Below are 18,563 nucleotides of genomic sequence, written 5' to 3' on the forward strand. Positions count from 1 at the left end.
TTTTTGAATATTTAATCACATTTCATATCTGTCAGTTCTATATTCGACTCTAGAGACTCCGATTAGTACGCTGAAAGCCTGTCAAAAATATTTGCATACAGATTATTTGCTCAGCACCCAAATTCCTCTGACATTTTTTCTGAAATCAGCAGGAGACAGACAAGTTCAGCCCCACTCAGCCCCTGTCCTGGTCACCCCCATTTCAAGGCTGCAGGGTGACCCATGGAATCAAGCTCCTACAAACGAGCATTTCAAAGGTTTTGAAGCAGCGATGAGGGAAGAACGATGGGTGAGCTCTGTGCAGAAATTTATTTTTACTGATTGAACTTAAGCAAATCCAAGGAACAATTAGGAAGTGCTGTCAACTAAAGCCTGAAATCTAAGCAAGTCGCCATTCAAAGCACAGTAGGCCCTTATAAACAGTTAATCCACGCAGCTGCAGTAGTTAAAGCAAACACACTGCCCTTCACTGCGCCATCAATTACACCTTCCCAGAAAAAATTACACAAACTTTGCAGGATTTTTCAGAGAGAAGATGGATTCTTTTGGAGGCTTGAGGTCAAGGCTGGACTGTTTAAAGTATATTATTAACAAATAAACATTTATTGCAAAAAAACCCTATAGGCCTTTGGGGAGGAAAATTGTGTTATTTTTGGCATCAAATGACACAAGCCATTTATGACATGAATGGCTATCACCAACAGACTGATGAAATGGCAAATGTCTCCCACTTAACTTCCCTTGGCTTCCTGAATAAACTTTTTCAAACACTTTTTTCCTTCTGAAATGGCAATAAACTCCATGTAATTTTGGTTTTCTCTCTGTTATAGCTATTTCAAGATCTGTAGGTGGAAAGGGTTGAAGGTACTTCCAGATGGAAGCTGAAGACTCCCCAAAGACTGGTAAGGTGATGAAAATCACATTGTTGGGATCCGGGGCCATAGACTGCCCTTGTTTGTACGTATTCCTGCCTGAGTGACAATGTCCAATTAGCTTTTGGATGGTTGGGTGAAAAACCTGAGGTTTAATTGTGGCAATCAACAAATTGAATGTTATAACTCTTGTCATTGAATGTATCCGCTGTACGCTCAGACAAACCCCTGCCGAAGTATGAGCTGATTTTTTAAGAAAAAAGCCACAAATGGGACACACTTTGATTACTCAAGACAAACAGTGTTCGAGGGACATGAATGAAGCCAAGAAAGCACACTTGCCTTGGGCCTGTTTTCCAGCCTTTCTGCAGGACACAGCAGCTGAGCGAGCTCCACTGCTGCTGGCGCTCAGTCCTGGCACCCTGGGCCAGCTGTGGAGTGCAGTGGGACCATAGACCATCCTGCACTGGCTTTGCCATGAAGGATGCTGCATCACCCAGCCCTCCTGTCCCCTCTTGCTGCTTCTCTCTGTGGGGAACAGCAGCAGGATGGGGAGGACGCTGCACTGGGCAAGGCTGCACTCCCTGTAATTGCTCTGGAATCCCTGGGGATTCTCCCACATAAAATTAATGCAGGCGCCATCATGACTAATTTATTCTACACTCACAAAACCATGCTGGGAACTAGCCCCAGCATGGGCTGCGAGGCCGGGGAAGCAAGATTGAAGGAGCTGCTGGGAGCTGCATACCCCAGAGCAGTGCCGGCTCCCTGCAGCTCAGGACACCCCCACAGAAGTTCATGGACCCCACAAAGGTCATGCATGCTCCTGCAGCCTGAGTGCAAGACATGAAGGAAGCTGCCGCTGAAATACAAACTCTGCCTCCTCCGTGGAACTTTGTTCCACAGCAGCTCTGGCCAGGAGCAGCCAGGGCGCAGCGGGAATCCCTGGCAGTAGGATCCGCCTGTGCCTCCATTACCAACGTAGCTGTCAGTGTTATTAACACTTTCTGCTCCCATCAGCTGAATCACTTGTTTGTTGCAGCTCCAACCACTGAGCCTGGCAGGTTCAAACCAATAATGCCGTGCAGAGATAGCATCGCTGCAACATTACACCGCCATTTCTTCCCTCAAATTGTTTTATTCCATTTGTATCTTTGCACGATTTGCACACTTAATAATAACCAGCCTCACTGCTGGTGCTAACATTCATGTCGGGCCCCACCACACTTTCTGTATCGACTCCAGAGTGAGTGGGACCTGACCCTACAGGGTCAAACTCTGTAGGGGAAACTTTTCTTATCACCAGATGAAGCCCATGCCAAGATCCAACTGTGAAGACAACGCATGATGTTAAACTGCGACTTCCGCTTAGGTGGGGGGAAGATAGAAGGCAGCGGGTGAAAAGCTTAGGCCTGTGAAAAGCCACATCCCCAAAAACTGCAGTGAGCAGCTCCACTGAGCTCTCACTAGATGCTTGCTGTCAGGTAAACTGACCTTGCATGACACTGCAAGCTGCTGCACGTCGGGGCAATTGGCTTCACTGGCACTACTGGGAGCAGGGATTTGCTGGCTCAAACCCCCACCCGGGGCCTGTTGAGTGGCAGCATCAGCACCTCTGCACAGGGAATGTCCCTGCCTGCTGACGGCTGCTGGAGAATGTACTGCCAGCCCCACAAGCTCCTGTACCCGCTGCTCACCCTGCTCGTTGAGGAGGGCTCCAGAGGGATGACGGGTACTGACTCAAGCTTCCATGTACACACAAACATTCATGGAACAGGTATTTAGTCTGCAAACCACGATTATTAACAGTGGGGTGGAGGAGGGGGGAGGATCAGCTCTTCCTCTTCTGGAAAGTCAGAAATGCTGGAAGACCAGCAGACCCACCTGTACAGGTAACCTGCATGACCCCACCCCACACAGGCAGGGAGCTCCAGCTTGCTCCCCCATGGCAGCTGCCATCCATCCACCACAGCCCGTGGCTTTGGACCCTTGTGAACTACCAGACACACCACCACAGCTCCAGTATCCTGAACACATCATTCAACTGGTGGGAAGGGTATATGGTGCCCGGCCAGCTCCAGCCTATGCAGCCACAGTGGAACCTGGGGAGCTGGCTCAACCCTTCCTCCCTCTGCCCTCTATCTTCCCCCACAGCACCCAGTACACCTCTTCTGCGGCTCCTGACCATTCAAAAGGTTGGGACAAGGCTCATAAGTGGGTAGAGGGCCTGCTCCTGGCCACCGTCTGCCACAGACCCAAGGCACAGCAGAGGGACACAGCCAAGGTGCTCAGGATGGGTCACCACAGAGCGTCAGCTACCAAGAAAAATCTGCAGGAGATCCTGAATATTTAAGAACAGTGCTGGGGTTACCAGACTGTCACGTACAGCTGGACCACTGTACCAGGTATCCCCCTGGCACTGGTAGCTCACCTCTCCTGTGGTCATTTCAGTGTTTTGTTTTGAGGTTTTTGTTTTGGTTTCATTATTTCCTACAGTGATTTATTATGATTTGCTAATAAACCTCTTTTTATGATACCAAATTAAACACTTGTCTCATTTGATATGCACTATCAAAGGAAACCTCAGCAAATGCACCTACATCCCCATGAAACTAGATTAATGTTGTGACATGAGAGAAAAAAAACAGAGTAGAGAGAAGCCGGTTCCCTTGGGAAGGAAGGAACTGCGCTATCAGGCAACAGAAAAATGCAAGCTGTTGTCAAGCTGGTTCTGTTAAAGGCCAGGATCTCACAGGTTGGATACAATTCTTCTGGGGGGTCGGTGTTTAAGAAGAACTTGGCCTTTCTCACTAACGAGCTTTGGCAGGTATCGTGCCACAGCCCAAGGGTCCAGTCCCACCGAGCTGCCGAGGACCTCGGCTCCAGTTGCGCAAGCAGAGCCGGGCACCCTGCCGAGCTCCTCTGCTGGGGAGTGGAAAGCTGTCCCCGTCCAACTGTCCCCATCCACAGGCTGCAACACACGTGCTCCCTCACTGACACACAAGGAATGCACCAGTGCCAGCCTGTAAAGAGCAGTGGTGCTTCTCTCAATCACAGCATTCCCTGGCTGTAACCAGAAATGCTTTAAAACGATATTCATAGTTTCTTCTGCAAATTCAAGCTTGCTTGCTCCCTATCATAATACTAACATGATGGAAGTAACAACTGAAAAAAAAAATATTGATGTAGACGATTATTCTTTGTTTGGTTTTGTTTTGTTTTTGTCATCAGTGAATGGTGATTCAGGTTACACCAAGGAACAAGCGTGTGAAAGTAAACTTCCTAACAGCTACCGGGAGGATTTGGTCCTCAGCATGTGCACATAAATCCCATCAGCTCTTACTGGGAGAGTGCACGTGCACTCTTGTACATTATAAATAAAACACTGATTGCAGTAAAATCAAGAGCCAAATTCCCTCCTTTGATGAGTGAGGATGGCTCTCACTGAAGCCAATAGGAGTTGCGTGTTCACAAGTTCATGTCAATGTTCGCAGAGGAAAATTTTGTGCATATTAGAGAAAATAAAATGTTTTGGAAGCAAAGCAAATGACCTCCACGACAAGTGTTCTACCTGCCTGTTACAGGAGAATCAGAGCACAAACTCTTATCAAGTCCCAAAGAAATGCGCTATACCTTGTTTATGCTGATATCAAGAGAATTTAATCAATCTGTGCTACAGCAGTTCTGCTGTATCTGTGAGGAAGATCACTGTAAAATTTCAAACCCGAGAAAACAAGGAACTGAAATTAGTCATATTAACAATTCCTTTACTGTAATACAATCTCAGAAAAGTCTACTTGTTCTCTGCCCACAGGCAAATAGTTTTTGAAAGGTAAAACCCCCATTCTGTGAGAGTGAGGTGAGGAGCCATGCACAGGTGGGCTGGGCCGGGCTGCTGGGGTCCCGGTGCAGCAGACCCTGGGTGCCACTGGCAATGCTGACCTCAACATTACACCCTTCAGATGCTTAATGGCGACTGCAAATACTTCATCGTGAGGATTTTGCTTCAATATAATTTGCATTAGAACTGCGTAAAATGCCACACATGGTGTTTCTACTTCCGAGGTGTATTCAGCACACGAAAAAGGGCCATGGTAGCACACCTATTAGGGGTACGAGCTGGTCATATAAAAGGAGAAAACAGTTACCAGTAATTCGTTTTTTAACAACCAGAGTCTATTTTGCAAAATGGCTGTTTTGAGAGCAGCCTGTTGAGGCCCAGGCGCAGGAGCCCTTGCCCCCCCAGCCTGCTCCTGGCAGTGCTGCTGGTGCCAGGGGCTGTCTCTGGGCTCAGGCCTGCAGCTCTCACGGTGTGGCCAGAGCAACTGCAGGTATGCCGAAGAGCAAAGCAAGGGTAAGACAGTATTTCATTTAAGAAGTATAAGTCTAGCTAAAGCAAGTCCAGGAATGTAAACGTAAGGTTGATATGTAAAAATTATTTTAAAAAAAAAAGAAAAGGAAAAAATAAAGTATCTGCCTCAATTTTATATTGAATTTAAAGAGGCTTCTAAAACGAGTGAATAATTTGCCTGAACAAGGCGCTGAAGATTCACATCTATATTGGCATGCATGTTAGAAACACTAACACTGCATTTCAAACAAAAAGTCAGGCTCATTTTACCTTACGAGTATTTCCATTTTTTCCTCTTTTATGCTTTCTCCTCTCAGACTCGGAAGTCTAGCTTGACTTTCAACATTTATTTTAAGTTAGATGTGAAGCTGTTAATGTATTTTTTTCACTTAGTTACTAATGGAGAAAAGTGATGTCTCCTTCCCAAGTGTAACCAGTGCTGTTAAGGCTCCCAGTGCTGCAAAACGAGGTTATCTCCCTGTTACATTTTATAAAATACCGTAACTCCGAAAACACCTCTGCTTTCTAAATAAATTCTAATACTTATTTTGTCAAAAAGATCAGTTTTCAGTCATAGCTTTGGCTATACCAAACCACAACTACACAGTCCGCAAGGTGGCTACTCAATAAAAATTTCCTGCCCACTTCATTTAGTTATTTCAATTCACCTGAGAAAGGAAAATTCTGTTCCTAATTGCACCCACTTATCTCCAGACTCCTCTAGTTCCCTCCTTTGGCTGCTGCAGACTCATCTGTTGGGGCTCACAACACACTGTTACTTATAATTAATCTTGTCCTTTGTTCCAAAACAAATGTGGAAATTTTATATTCTGCAATGAACAAGAAACTGTCATTTCATTATGAGTCAATCTTTGCCTTGTGAGTAATGTAATCATCCCAAATCATGCCAAAACCCCTTCCTACCACACCAAACCATCCCAGAGCAATACCTGGTTTGTTTACCTTTACTGGAGATTGCTGATCAAGTCACTTCACCGTTTTATTTATTTATTTGCTTGGTTCTTACCTCTCTTGAGCATTAACATGACTTATTATGTGGGAAAAAAAAAATCTGTAGGCAAAGAGAATATTCTTTCCCTGGTTTTTGCAACTCCATCATTTGCCCTTGTACACCTTCTACAGAGGACACAGCAACGGCCTTTTTCCATCTTGCTGGGGTTTAAAATCCACAGCCTTCCTCTGACTCTGCGTTTTATGCAACTTGTGGCATGGTCCAAGCTGGCCCGAGAAGTGTAAAGTCCTCTTCTAATTTTGTCATGAAATGCTGCTGTTATATTTACACTCCACATTCTCCCCAAAGTGCCACAAGCTCCGCGGAGCGCGGGGAGCTCCGCGCACGGCAGGCGGGCACGGACTCTGCTCTCAGCCTGGCACTGACAACAAACACGAAGCGTTCACTGAGCCCTCTCTCTTGCCCCGAAATCGCCCCGCTGAGCCACGCCAGCAGCCACCCGTGGGTGCTCGGGGTGCGCTGTGGGGCGGGGGTCCCTGTGCCCGCGCAGCCCCAGCGCGGCCGCTGGCGCGGTGGCTCCGGTGAGTGTTCCATTACAGCCGGGAGGGCCCCAGTCGTTCCTCGAGCGCTGAAACCTCCCAAACCTCCCGCTGGCCTCCACACCGAGCACGCAGGGGGCTCAAGTCTCCTCTAATCAATCCCTTTATCTGCTGCACTCGCCATTCCAGAAGAAAGAGACATTAAATAAAATTAAATCAACTCCTGTTACTGCAAGAAATAGCAGATTTAGTATAAATCCAAATTTTGTCTGGAATGAAAAATAAAAATCACAGCTGCGTTAGGAAAAGCATACTCCTTTCTCTCCCGAATATTTATGCCCAGATATCTGACCAAAAGAAGCAACCGCTGGCTAAATCTGCACACCCACCCCCCCCCCACTACTTTCAGGTTCACCAGAGCAGTGAGCACTTTAGAAGATACCAGGCTTTACAGGCTGCTCCAAAACGGAGGGAAGTGACAGGGGTGTGTGTTTACCATTGAAATACACTAATAACATAATTATTAGTTTATTAAGTTTAAAAAGAGACATTACAATCCAGCTGTTTTATCGTGATATACTATTGATAGTTGGAAAGGGCATGTATGCCTTTGAGCTACCTCAAAAGTTTAGACCAGAAAATAACAGACTCAGTTTCTAAAGAGAATGCAAAATATTCCTGTTTGTTATAACAAGTGAAGAAATTTTTGCAATGCATTTCACATCTCCGATTTTTTTTTTTTTCTCAGGGTAGTAGTAAAACATTATAAATTACCCTCCTGTTAATTTAATTGCGTATTGCCTATATCGCACAAAGATCTTCCCTATCGTTTCCTGCCACGGATCAGTGCAAATCGTGTCTTTCCATTGCAATTATTTTGTCCAATGTTACAGTGATCGCAGCAGCAAACCAAGATGTCTCCCCAAATCCTCAAAACACATTCCATCCCAGATCCCCGCCAGCACTCAGGCAGCCCAGCCCCGACCCAGCGGGTGGCCCGCGGCCAGCGCTGCCGAGGTGCCGCCGGGGCCAGCGCCGCTGCCGCCCGCAGGGCCGGAGCCCCGCCGGCACGGGGGACCCGCGGGGCCCGGCCCCAGCACGGCCACTCTGCTGACGTCACCGGCTGAAATAACAGCCACATTTCCTCAGCGCTCCCGCTTCGGGGACTGCTTCGAGATGCCACAAAAGTCTGATCGTACCGAGGGGTTTTTTTATGGGGCTGATGAGACCGACGGTGCGGGGCTGGTGGGATTTTCAGGAAAAAAAAAAATGCCAGAGTATTTTCAGTGACTTTGAAAAGCATTTTTAGTGGATGACATAACTTTAATCATTACTCCATGTCCTGGGGATGTGCTTGGGCTACTCCTGTCTCTAAGTTTCATCTGGTTTCTGTGTTGTTTCCTTGTGACCCGCGCACAAGAACCAGTGCCCGCCCAGCACAAGGCAAGAGCAGCTGGAGGGACCCCCCGATCCACACGGTTCTGCTGAGCTCACAGTGCTGCACGACTGCACCCACGAGCGGAACAGCTCCTCCGTTAAAAATAAAACAGGAAAACTGGAAACACATCAAATCCTGCCGTTGGCACATTGCTATTGTCCACCGTGCATGCAGCAGAATCCGGGAGCTTTGGTCCCTCCTGCACCCGGCTCCTACCACATTCCACAGCCCGCGCTCTGCGAGAAATAACAGTCACAAAACCAAGAGACACTGACGGGAAGCTTTCGTTATATTTTGAATCTAAAATGCAACTGAACTGGGAAACATCAGCCTCAGCGTTACGCTCGCGTGAAAGCATTCCCAAAATCTGGAGAGGGGAAGGCTTCCCCACAGCACCAAGGCTTCATGGGGTTTTCTTTCCTTCCTGCGAGGGACGTGTTGCTCCGTGCTGACTGCACAGCAAAACCAACCCCAGTCACCGACAAGAAAGGACTCAAAGATGAAGAACAGAAATACATGGTGGGTCCTTTTTAATAGCATCCAGAAGTGATGCTAAAACAATACCTGACACATCTAAAAGAACAAAAGCCTGAATATTTCTCTTTCTCACCCTAAACAAAACTTAGAATGCATTAATGAAAAATTATGAAATAGCAACTGTGGGTGTTTGCTATCTGGTCCCTTGAATAAAAACCTCTTTTACAGCCTTTATTTCCAAAACTAAAACAGGAATACAGATCTTTCTCTAAATTATATGCATAGCTTATATATGAAATACATATCCTGGAACAGTTATTTTTCATAACATATCTTTTTTTACTATCAGAAATAACTAGGGCAATCGTTATATAACACTGGGCAGTGAGAGAAAAACAAACCAGAAAAGCGCAATCACACAAAAAAAGGAAATACACAAATGGATAAGAAATGTAGTATTTACAAATACTAGCATTTTGTAGCAGAAAGCACTGCTATGAGTAATACAATAAGTAAATTCATTTAAGCAAAGAACCAAAATACAACTACCACAAGCCTTCTGTTTTTGAAAAAAACATTCATTCTGAAGGTTTCAGCTTGTCAGAAAGAAAAGTTCTTTTAAAGAAAAAAAACCACAGTGTAAGTGTAAGGTTCCAAAAGCGCAGCAATCTGGCAAAGTTCTAATTAAAATCAAAGTGTTTCTGCTTGACTTGTGCTTGCGAAAGCCAGCCTTCCCTGGTGCCACTGCTCTAGGTTTTTTCTCCTTAAAAACCTTGCCATCAAATGCACCTGACCCTCAAAATCCTAAATTTTAGCAAAGTAAGCACTTTGCATTAACTCAAAACATCAGGATGTACTCATGCAAGAACGTGCTAAATTTCTTCTTTAAAAAGAGACCAAAATACATGCCCATCTTATCCCACTGACACACTGATGATATTTTTGTGATAAATTACATTTATCAGGCACCTCTGACTACTTCAAACTGGGCTTGGGCCACTAATCCACCTCCCCCAGGACTTGCTGTAACATTCCAAGCATAGGGGTAGCTTCACACAGCCAACATTTTTCTTAGAAAAATAAAAAGAAAAAAGAAAAAGAAAAACTGTTTCCACCCTTCCCCCTAATGTGAAATGCCCTCATCCAAGGATGGGCAGCAATCATTCCTGACCTAGGGAAAGGTGTAAGGTCTGATATCTGACCCATCAGAAGCTTGCTTTCATTAGAAAGATGAGACACCATTTTCCCAAAGATATATACACAGCACTTGATTATAGTCCTGGGAGTTCTGGAGAAATCTGACCTTTAAAATTACATTACTACGTACCGAAAAATCTATTTAAGGCAAATTTCAGGAACTGAGATATTTAAGTAAACTTTATTCTCCCTTTTTAAATTATTTTTCCCAGTTATCTGTAAATAGGACTCAGGATAACAAAAAGCATCTGATATTACTGATCCCTGTCTTCCTCCGTACCGATTCCACTCCATCTCACTACCCCAAGGCATGCTCACTGAGCACACAGGCATTTCCCATCCCAGTGTTCCAGCATCGGCTATGTCCTCTTACTGTAGTCGCCTCGCACAGCTCGCTCACGGCTTCACTCCCCACAGTCTGATGAATAAAACTGACCCTCTGTACTGCACAGCCCAGGGCCACTTGCACGGATAGACAGCTATTTTTATCCTCTAGCTACCATAAACGAATATTTCTCCAGCTCTGAAAGGACACACAATCCGTGTCAGCACAGTTTCACACGTTTGCTCTTTTGGGCTAATAAAATCTCAGAGAAAACAAATTTTGATTTACCGTGTCTCCCCTCCCCTTCCCGTGAGCCGCTGCCGCTGTCAGTCCTCGGGGGCACACACAGCAGGGCACCATGTCATGTCACACTAGGTGCTGGGATTCAACAAAGGCCAACATGTTGATATCTTTTTATTGCTCAGCAGCCTGGATACCCCATTTTCCCCCTCTACAATTGGACGCTTTTGGTAATACGGGAAGTTCTGAAGCAGTAACAATTCTGTTTTTAGTCAGAAAAGTATTTTTGTTTTACAAAGCAATAGTGTCTGATCTTGCTTTTTAGGTCACTAAGTACAATTCTTTATTTTACAGGAACTAAAGTTGGGAACTTAGAGGGTACATTTATTTGCAACTAATGTAAATATTTACATTGCCAAATAAAGCTTTTTAAGGTAGCTTGAAGACTATTCTACATTCTTTACTAATTAACAAAAATACGTAAGGCGTTACTACCTACAGAAAAAGAAGTTTCATCGATCTACAACTACAGCTACCCCAGGGTGGTTTATTTTGTGTAGAAATGAAAGGCAAAGCCCATGGATGGGCTTCCTGCAGCGGGCACGAGAAAACCCTAAAGGTACCGCAGCCCCAGCCCCACGAAGGCGGGATGGCGGCAGCCCACGGGCAAGCTTTGGGTTATTCCCATGCACAGTGCCCGGGCCATGGAGGACTCTCTGGGAGCTAGCGAGGGCTGCAGCATGAAATAACATGTTTTGTTGTAATTCCTAAACAGGGGGACATTTATCTCGGCCATTTATACAAGAGTTATAACCCTCACAATATTTATACTCAGCATGTCATGTTAGCATTTACTACCCGTTTCCATGGAGATGGATTTTCATGCTGTAGCTATGAAATGCACATTGTTGCCACTAAGCCACTTCAGGCCTTTCTGGATGCCTGCTGAATGCCTGACAAAAGTTGATGCAAACCAATAGTTGTTGTTCTTTGTTTGTTGTCAGACTTCTAGCAGAGCCATATTATGTCCTAGTGATTGAAATGCCCATGTTCGCCCCCCTCCCGGCACAAAAAGGATCCTCAATTTAGGTGACAAGCATGAAGTGGGCTTCTGCAGGGGAGGGCGGCCCGGCGCGGGGCCGGGCTCCGTCCCTGCGCGGGGCCGCGACGCGGCGGGGGCCGCTCCCGACAGCGCCTGACATTTGGGGATAAAGCCGGAATAAGAGAGAGCGCAGGCAACGCCGGGGCCGGGGCCGGGGCCAAGCTCAGCGCCGGGCTTCTCCCTCCGCTGCGCCAGCCCCGCGGCAGGGCCCCGCCGCGTCCCCTCCGCGCCCGACAGCCGCTCCGCCGGGCCGGCCCGCAGCAGCGCACCGAGCCCCGGCCCGCCGCCGGGCTGTAGCATCGGCCGTTCTGCGGGCCGGGCGGCGCTGGGGCTGGCCTCGGGCCTCTCGGGGCGGCTCCGGGGCAGCGGGTGGCGGCGGGACGGGACTTGCGGGCGGGCAGGAGAGTGCCGCGGGACGGCTCCGAGCGTGGCGCTGCCTGCGCAGCCCGAACCGGACCGGGCCGCCCCACTCGCCGTCCCCTCCGACGGCGCCGCAAGGTACCGGACCGCGGCGGGCCCGGGACGGGGGGGCAGCGCCCTGCCTGGGTCGGACGCCACGGCTCGGTTGTCTTCGGTCCCGTTCGTGCCCGCCGCGCCGCCTACGCCGGGGTCCCCACTCGCCGTGGCCGCCACCCGTAGCCGCGAGCCCCGATGCCGAGCTGCCCCGCTCCGCCGGGCACGGGGTGCGGCCCGGTCGGGAACGCGCTCAGAGCCCGCCGCGCGCCCCGGGCCGGGCCGGGCCGCCCCGGCGGGACCCCCGCCGCCCCCCGCGCCCTTACTGTTGGTAGTCCTGCTTGCAGTAGAGCTTGCGGTCCCGGAAGTAGCAGCTGGTGGTGAGCGCCTGCTGGCACGCGGCGCACTGTAGGCACTCCTCATGCCAGGAGGACTCGTTCACCCGCATCAGGAACCGGTCCGAGATGGGCCGCTGGCAGCCCTCGCAGACGGCCTGGTGCTGGCACTCCGACCCTGCAACGGCAGACGGCGGCGTCAGGCGCCGGCCCTGGCCCCGACCCGGCCCCGCTCCCCAGATCCCGTCCCGGGCAATGCAGTCCGCCCGGCCCAGCCGGTCGGTAACACAGAGCTCGACGGCTGCTGCCGGCCCCGCGCACCGCACATGCCGGCAAGACAGTCCCGCGCCCCGCACCGGTCCGGAGCTGAGCGGCCATAGCCCGCATCAGACCGGCTGGGCCCCTCGGAGCGCAGCCCCGGGCACCGAGTGGTGCGCGGGGCCGCTGTCGGCGTAGCCCGATAAGCGACCGGCAACTCACCCAGCAGCACTCCCAGCGTGGCCGGCCCCGAGCGCAGGGGGTGGTCTTCCATTTTAATGCCGTCCAGCATCTTGGCGCAGTCCGGTGGGCCCCGCGGGAAGCACCTCTCCAAGGACTCGGGACCCGTCGCGATGTCCATGAGCCGCGGGTCGGGCCGGCGCTCCGGGCGGCGGGGAGAGGCGCTGCCGGGCGGCGGGGCCAGCTCAGCCCCGCGTCGGGCCGGGCGCGGGGACACTCTGCGGCCGGGAGGAAGGAGTCGCTTTTATTTTTATCTGGGAGACATGAGGAGCGTTCCTGCCCGGGCTTCCAGAGACGGGGGGCAGAGGCAGGAGCCGGCGCCGCCGCCCATGGGGCCGCCCCGCTACACGGGCGCGCACATGCCGCGCACACGGCGCCGGGCAGCCGCGGTGTCACCTGCTCGCCGGCAGCGCCGGACCCACGCCCTGCTTGGCGCGGAGGGCCCTCCCGGGGCGGGCCGTGCCGGGCGGAGCGCGGGCGCGGCGGGCCGGGCGGGGCACGGGGCTCCCGGCGCTCCCAGCCCCTGAGCCGTGCGGCGGCCCGAGGAGCCGCGCCGTTTAGAGCAGGGGCCGCGGCGGAGGAACACACCCCCGGCGCCTCACCCCTCCTCAAACTTGCTGACATTTGAACTCCATTGGTGCACGGCGTATCGCTGCGCCGCGGTGATCCGTCTCCTCGACGTCAAATAGTGCCCTGGCCCCGCCGGGCCCCCGCGGCCCCTGAAGCGCGGCGGCGCCCGGGGCGGGCGGTTCCGCGCACCCCGGGGCGGCCGAGTGGCGTGGGCAGCGTGGGCCCGGGTCGCGCTCCCGCGGGTCGGGGAGGGGGAGAACGATCTTGGCTACCGAGGGTGGCGGATGAGCGGGGCCCCGGCTGCTCCGCTCCCCCGTCCGCGCCCCGCGCTGCTCCTGGCCCGACGGCGGCTCTTGGCTCCTGCCCTGTCCGGGGTAGGTAGCAGCGCGCGTCCAGCGCCGGGCCGCGGGCAGGTGGCGGCAGGACCCTCCCTCGGGGCGCCCGGGACCGGCCGGGACGCGGCTCTGTCCCGCGGACGGCGGAGGCGCGACTCGCCCTGGCGGGCACGCGGAACGGGGCACCGCGGTTTGCGCCGCGCAGGCCCTTTTTTGAAGGCCGGCTCCGAACCGTCACGCCGAGGCTGCCAGCGGGAGAGCTCAGGCGGAGCAGCGGCCCGAGGGCTGCGGGTGCTTCTGCGGCGGCGGACCCCGTGCCCGCTCCCGCAGCAGCGCTGCCCGCTCGGGTCGTTCGCTAACGCTTTTGAACGCGCAGGGCTCGGTGCGGTGCGCGGCGCGTGCGTGTGCGGGACAGCCCTGTCCGAGCTCACCGCGCCGGGATTCCCTCTGAGGAAAAAAACCGACGGGAAAAGCGATCCCGCACGGAGCGCCGGACCCCGCGCCGCCGGCTCCCCTTTCGTGGTTTTTTTGTTTGTTCGTTTTTGTTTGTATCTTTGTTTGCTTTTTCCCCCCGATACCGTTAAAAAATCTAAACACGAGAAAATGAAAATCCAGAAAAGATTATTTGTGGAGATTCTTAATGGGACCCGTGATATGCCATGACCCTGCCGAAAGAAGGAGTATATTTTGTAATGCTCCCAAAATATTGATACTTAATAAGCAGGACGAGTGTTAACTTGAATTACTTAATGCTTCTATTTTGTGGGTCTTAAGACAAAACTTCTTTTTATACTGTTTTCGTATGGAAAAAAAAAATTTGAAAGAAATTCGTCGCTGTGTTTTACTTAATTGTTCTTGAGAAGGTTTTCAGTAATAGAGCTTATTTGTTTTTCTTCTAGACAGTAGAAATCTGAAAATCTTTGTCGTTAATGCTGAAAAAATAATATATGATTATTTAATTCTGAGATCAAGATAAAGGCTGCTAAGATTTCACAGTTCAGTCGGCGGCAAAAAAGCTGCTCGTTCACATTAATTTTTTATGTCCCTTTCCTATTTTCCCGTAAGGATTCGGAGTTCTCCATCACACAGGGCTTCCGTCAAATTATCTTCTACAATTGCGTGGAAAATTAAAGCCCTTGTTTCCTCAAGAGTTTTCATAAATTCTCGCTATAAAAGAACGGAAAAAAAAACTCTTCAAAACCCAACGAAAAGGCAGCGCTGAGCGGCGGGACCGGGAAGCAGAGCGAGAGCCCCTAGCCCTGCATCCGCAGCAGTAATTCCAGCTTTGTTCGTGGGCTTTTACTCGCAAATATCACACTAAAGGTTTGTTGCTTCTCTCCGTGTGTGTATACGAGCATTGCGCCGGGTAATTGTTATCCCCGCTCCTGCCCCGAAAACAATTCGATGAGGTGTTATATAGGTTTATATAATGCTTTTAACGAAAAACGAAATGCAATTAAAACACCCACGCGCAAAACCATCACAGAAATAAACCCAAACCAGACTAAGCAGCCCCACCTCCCAGCGGCTTCCTTCGAATTCTCCTTTTATTTGCAAGGCAAATCTCTTTGTTTTGAGTTAATTTTGAGAGTCGAACAAGAAATGCAACCGGTCCCAATCCTTCCCAAACGAGGCAGGAGGAAGGAAACCTCGGGAAAACTAACAACGGCCGAGCCCTCTGCACCGACTCCCCCACCGCCCGCCGGGACGCGCCGCCCCGTCCCCGCTCCTGGCCCGTTGGTCCCGCCCGGTGCACATGCACGCGGGTCCCCGGCGCTGCGGGAGAGCAGCGAGACCCCAGTCGTGGAGCGGGACAGAAACGAGCGTAACCCGGGAGGGCCACGGGCGTCTCGGCACGAGGGAAGGGGGGCTCCGGGCATTCTCCGCATAAGCGTGCGGTGCCGGCGGATGCGTGGGTGTCTGTGCAGTCTGTCTGTGCACATTCCCGGCTGCCTGGACGCGTATTTTCCCCAGTACTGACGGGCACCGCCCGCTTCCCTGCTGAGGTGGGCGCGACCAGTGGGTGCCCGGCGCTCCGCAGCCTGGGTTTGGTGCGGGACGTGTGGTCCACTCGTGCGGCGAGTGCTGCCCCGCGAGGTGCGCGGCCGGATCCGCGCTAGCAGGGCTGCCCTCGGGCGGGGGGGCGGTGACGGCGCGGCCCGGCCGGGCTGACCTCGGCTCGGCCGGGCCCGGTGCCCGGTGCGGCGGGGCTCGGGCGCAGCCTGCCCCCTGCCGGCGCGCGGCGGCATGGCAGCGGCTCCGCGGCTGCGGGGTCAGCCGGGGCGAGCGGCGGGGCCAGGGAGAGCGGGGCACGGGGCAGCGGGGCACGGGGCAGCGGGGCAGAGCGGACCGGGTGCTGTGCAGCGCGGAGACGGCGGCGCTTCCCACCCCTGCATGGGCCGGACAGGCCTCCGGGCTCGCGGTGCGCGGCCGCCGGCCCCAGCTCTGCAGCACCACGGCAGCGGGGCGTGGGGGGAGCCACTAGGCAGCCGAGTGCCACCGGCTCACTGTGTCCTGTTGTTTTCCACCCACAGCCGGACTCCGCACCTCGCTGCCCTGCGGAGCCCCAGCCTTCCCCTCCCGCCAGTGGCCGACGCCGAAGCATCGGTGCACAGAAAAAGGCCCGTGGCGGGAGCGTTCGGGGAGCCGGGGCACCAGGCTGCCGGCACGGTGGACAGCTGCCTAGCTTCGGCACCGGCACGGAGACCGGCGGGCGCCCCCCGGGCGGCCTCGCTGCCGGTTGTCCACGGAGCTCCCTATGCTTCCCTCAACCGGGCACTCCCCAGACAGGCTCTGCAAACCTGCAGCTCCGACCGAGCCCCCGGCGGCCGCGCCCGCCGCCCGGTGCCTCCACGTCGCCGTGCCTCTGCCCCCGGCCGCTTTCGTGCGGGGCAGTCCCACGGCCTGGCCGCGTTGGCTCGGTAGCCCTAGCGGAGCGGCCCCGGCCCGGGAGGAGCCACCGCCGGCGGCGCACGACGGTGGCTGATCCAGCCCGTGCTCCCCCCCTCGGAAGGATGGATGTGAACGAGCTACTAAGTGTAGTTACTAATAACAATAACAATAAATTTTTGGACTGTTGTTCAGTAATGCAAACAAATGTTTCGTGAACCACACGGAGTCTCCCCGTACCTCGCAGAAGCCCCACAGGAACCGGCCCGTCTGACCACCGGCTGTTCCCCGGCCCAGGGAATGGACCCCCGGGCAGCCTCACGGAGCAGGTGACAGGGCCAGTCATCAGGGCCGGGGCCAGCTAGGGCGGCCGAAAGGGGAGGTGGTGCCGGCGGTATCCGGCAGAATGCGGTCGGAGGCCGCGCCGCATGAAAAGCGGAGAGCACCGAGCCGGTATTTTAATAAAGCAGGACGTCTTTGATATAGGCCGCTTGATGCTATCTATCTCTGCGCTGTGTTCCCGTCACGACAGTATTTGGGTAGGAAAATTGCTGAGCGAGGCGGGTCAGGCAGGGCGTCAGGGCCGCGCCGAGAAGCCGGAAAGCCCCAGGGAGCGGCGGGGGCTGCGCAGCGCTGGGAGTCCTAACCCCTCCGCGGTGCGGTACCGCCGTGTGCCTTTTCGGGGGGCCCGGAGGAACGCGAGCCAATTTACCATGATTAAAGGCACGGGCGAGGAGGCGCCAGGCATTTGCATGCGCCTTCATCTTCCTTAAGTGGATTTTTGAGGGCAGCGCGGCAGACAAGCTCGGGCTCTGCATCTCCTCCGCCGATGGAGCGCCCGTCCGGACGGCCTCGTGGCATGGAGGGGTCGAGACCCCCGCCCCGCAGGACCGGGCTCAGCACCAAGGCCCGGCGCCGTCGCGCTGCTCCAACGCGGGGCAGCTCTGCCACCCGGCCCCTCCTGCGGCGACCGGCGGCTCCGTGCTGTGCCCGCGACTAACCCGGCGCCGGGCACGACCCACAAGGGCTGCGCCCAAGGTGGAGGCTGCTCCTCAGCCTCATCAGGCCCCCGGCTCTCGCTGCCCGCTCGCCCGGCTCTAGCGCGGGCAGTGTTACTGGCGCAGCCCTGTCCCTCACTCGCCCTGAGCGCGACCCAGCGGGCCGGGCAGGCGGCGGAAGCCCCGTGAGAACAGTGGGCGCCGGGCTCGGGTCCGGCTCGGACTGAGATCAAGCGGTCTCTCTCCGGCCGCTCGCCGGGGACAGCGACCCGATGGGGCGGGCGTGACGAGCCCGGCTGGCCGCAGCGTGTCGCGCACATGTGCCCCCGCGGCGACCGATGCCAGGTGCGAGGCTGGGGGCAAAGTTTACCGCCGGTCTCTGACGGCTCCGCGGGTTTCCCAGCCCAGGGGGTGTGGGAGGGGTCCTTTCCCAATTCAGGGCAAATACCTTCGTTTCACTGGGAAATTTAACCTCTCCTTGGAGCTGGATCTATTATACGGGTTTAATATCCGCTCTTTTACAGCTCAGTGTTGTAAAAGGCAGCAGCCAGGTCTGTGAACTCTGACATGTGCACCCGGGGGGGGACGGGGGGGGGGAACGACAGGACCTGACGGCGCGGGGAACGCCTGCGAGCGCAGCCTTTCATCTGCGTAGCCTCTGCACCGGCCCCGCGGGCCGGAGCGGGCCGGGGGCGGCGGCGCCCCCCACCCATGCTGCCCGCCACGGCCCTCGGGGCCCCTGCCGCGGCCGCGGAGTTCGGCAGCCTCCGAGGCGCTTCCGGGGGTCTGGCGGTGCCAACCGCTCCCGAGGAGCGGTCTGGGCCAGCGAGGCAGAGGCCGTGCCCGCACTGGTGGCCTTCCCCGCATAGAGACTCGGCAGGTGCCCCGGGAGAGCGGGCGGAGGCCGAGGGACCAGCGAATCGGTCCGGGCGCTGCCTGTCCCGGGGCTGTCCCTGTCGGCGGGACGTGCT

At 54.1% G+C, this 18,563-nt stretch overlaps 2 protein-coding genes across 2 annotated transcripts in view; one reads left to right on the top strand and one right to left on the bottom strand.

Annotated features, from left to right (window-relative positions):
• Positions 1 to 13,232, bottom strand: part of LMX1B (LIM homeobox transcription factor 1 beta) — a 90,730-nt gene extending 77,498 nt beyond the window's left edge. Inside the window, exons 1-2 of the mRNA XM_039561540.1 lie at positions 12,783 to 13,232; positions 12,294 to 12,480 (exon numbers count right to left, since the gene is read on the bottom strand). Of these exons, the coding sequence (XP_039417474.1) occupies positions 12,294 to 12,480; positions 12,783 to 12,921 (326 nt within the window). The 5' untranslated portion in view covers positions 12,922 to 13,232. The remainder of the gene's footprint in view (positions 1 to 12,293; positions 12,481 to 12,782) is intronic.
• LOC120410923 (basic proline-rich protein-like) lies at positions 13,064 to 18,158 on the top strand. The gene is made up of 3 exons (XM_039561949.1): positions 13,064 to 13,296; positions 15,543 to 15,711; positions 16,240 to 18,158. The coding sequence occupies exons 1-3, from the start codon at positions 13,064 to 13,066 to the stop codon at positions 16,810 to 16,812; spliced, it is 975 nt and encodes a 324-aa protein (XP_039417883.1). The 3' UTR covers positions 16,813 to 18,158.
• The last annotated feature ends 405 nt before the right edge of the window (positions 18,159 to 18,563 follow it).

This window comes from Corvus cornix, chromosome 17 (assembly GCF_000738735.6).
Source record: "Corvus cornix cornix isolate S_Up_H32 chromosome 17, ASM73873v5, whole genome shotgun sequence".
Lineage (NCBI taxonomy): Eukaryota > Metazoa > Chordata > Aves > Passeriformes > Corvidae > Corvus > Corvus cornix.

Bases quoted from the DNA above. Each gene is read 5' to 3' on its own strand.
- LOC120410923 (XM_039561949.1), top strand. From the start codon at position 13,064: ATGAGGAGCGTTCCTGCCCGGGCTTCCAGAGACGGGGGGCAGAGGCAG. The intron at 13,297-15,542 runs GCACGGGGCTCC...GTAACCCGGGAG, and splicing joins GGCGCGGCGGGCCGGGCGGG to GGCCACGGGCGTCTCGGCAC. The intron at 15,712-16,239 runs GTGGGCGCGACC...TTCCACCCACAG, and splicing joins CCGCCCGCTTCCCTGCTGAG to CCGGACTCCGCACCTCGCTG.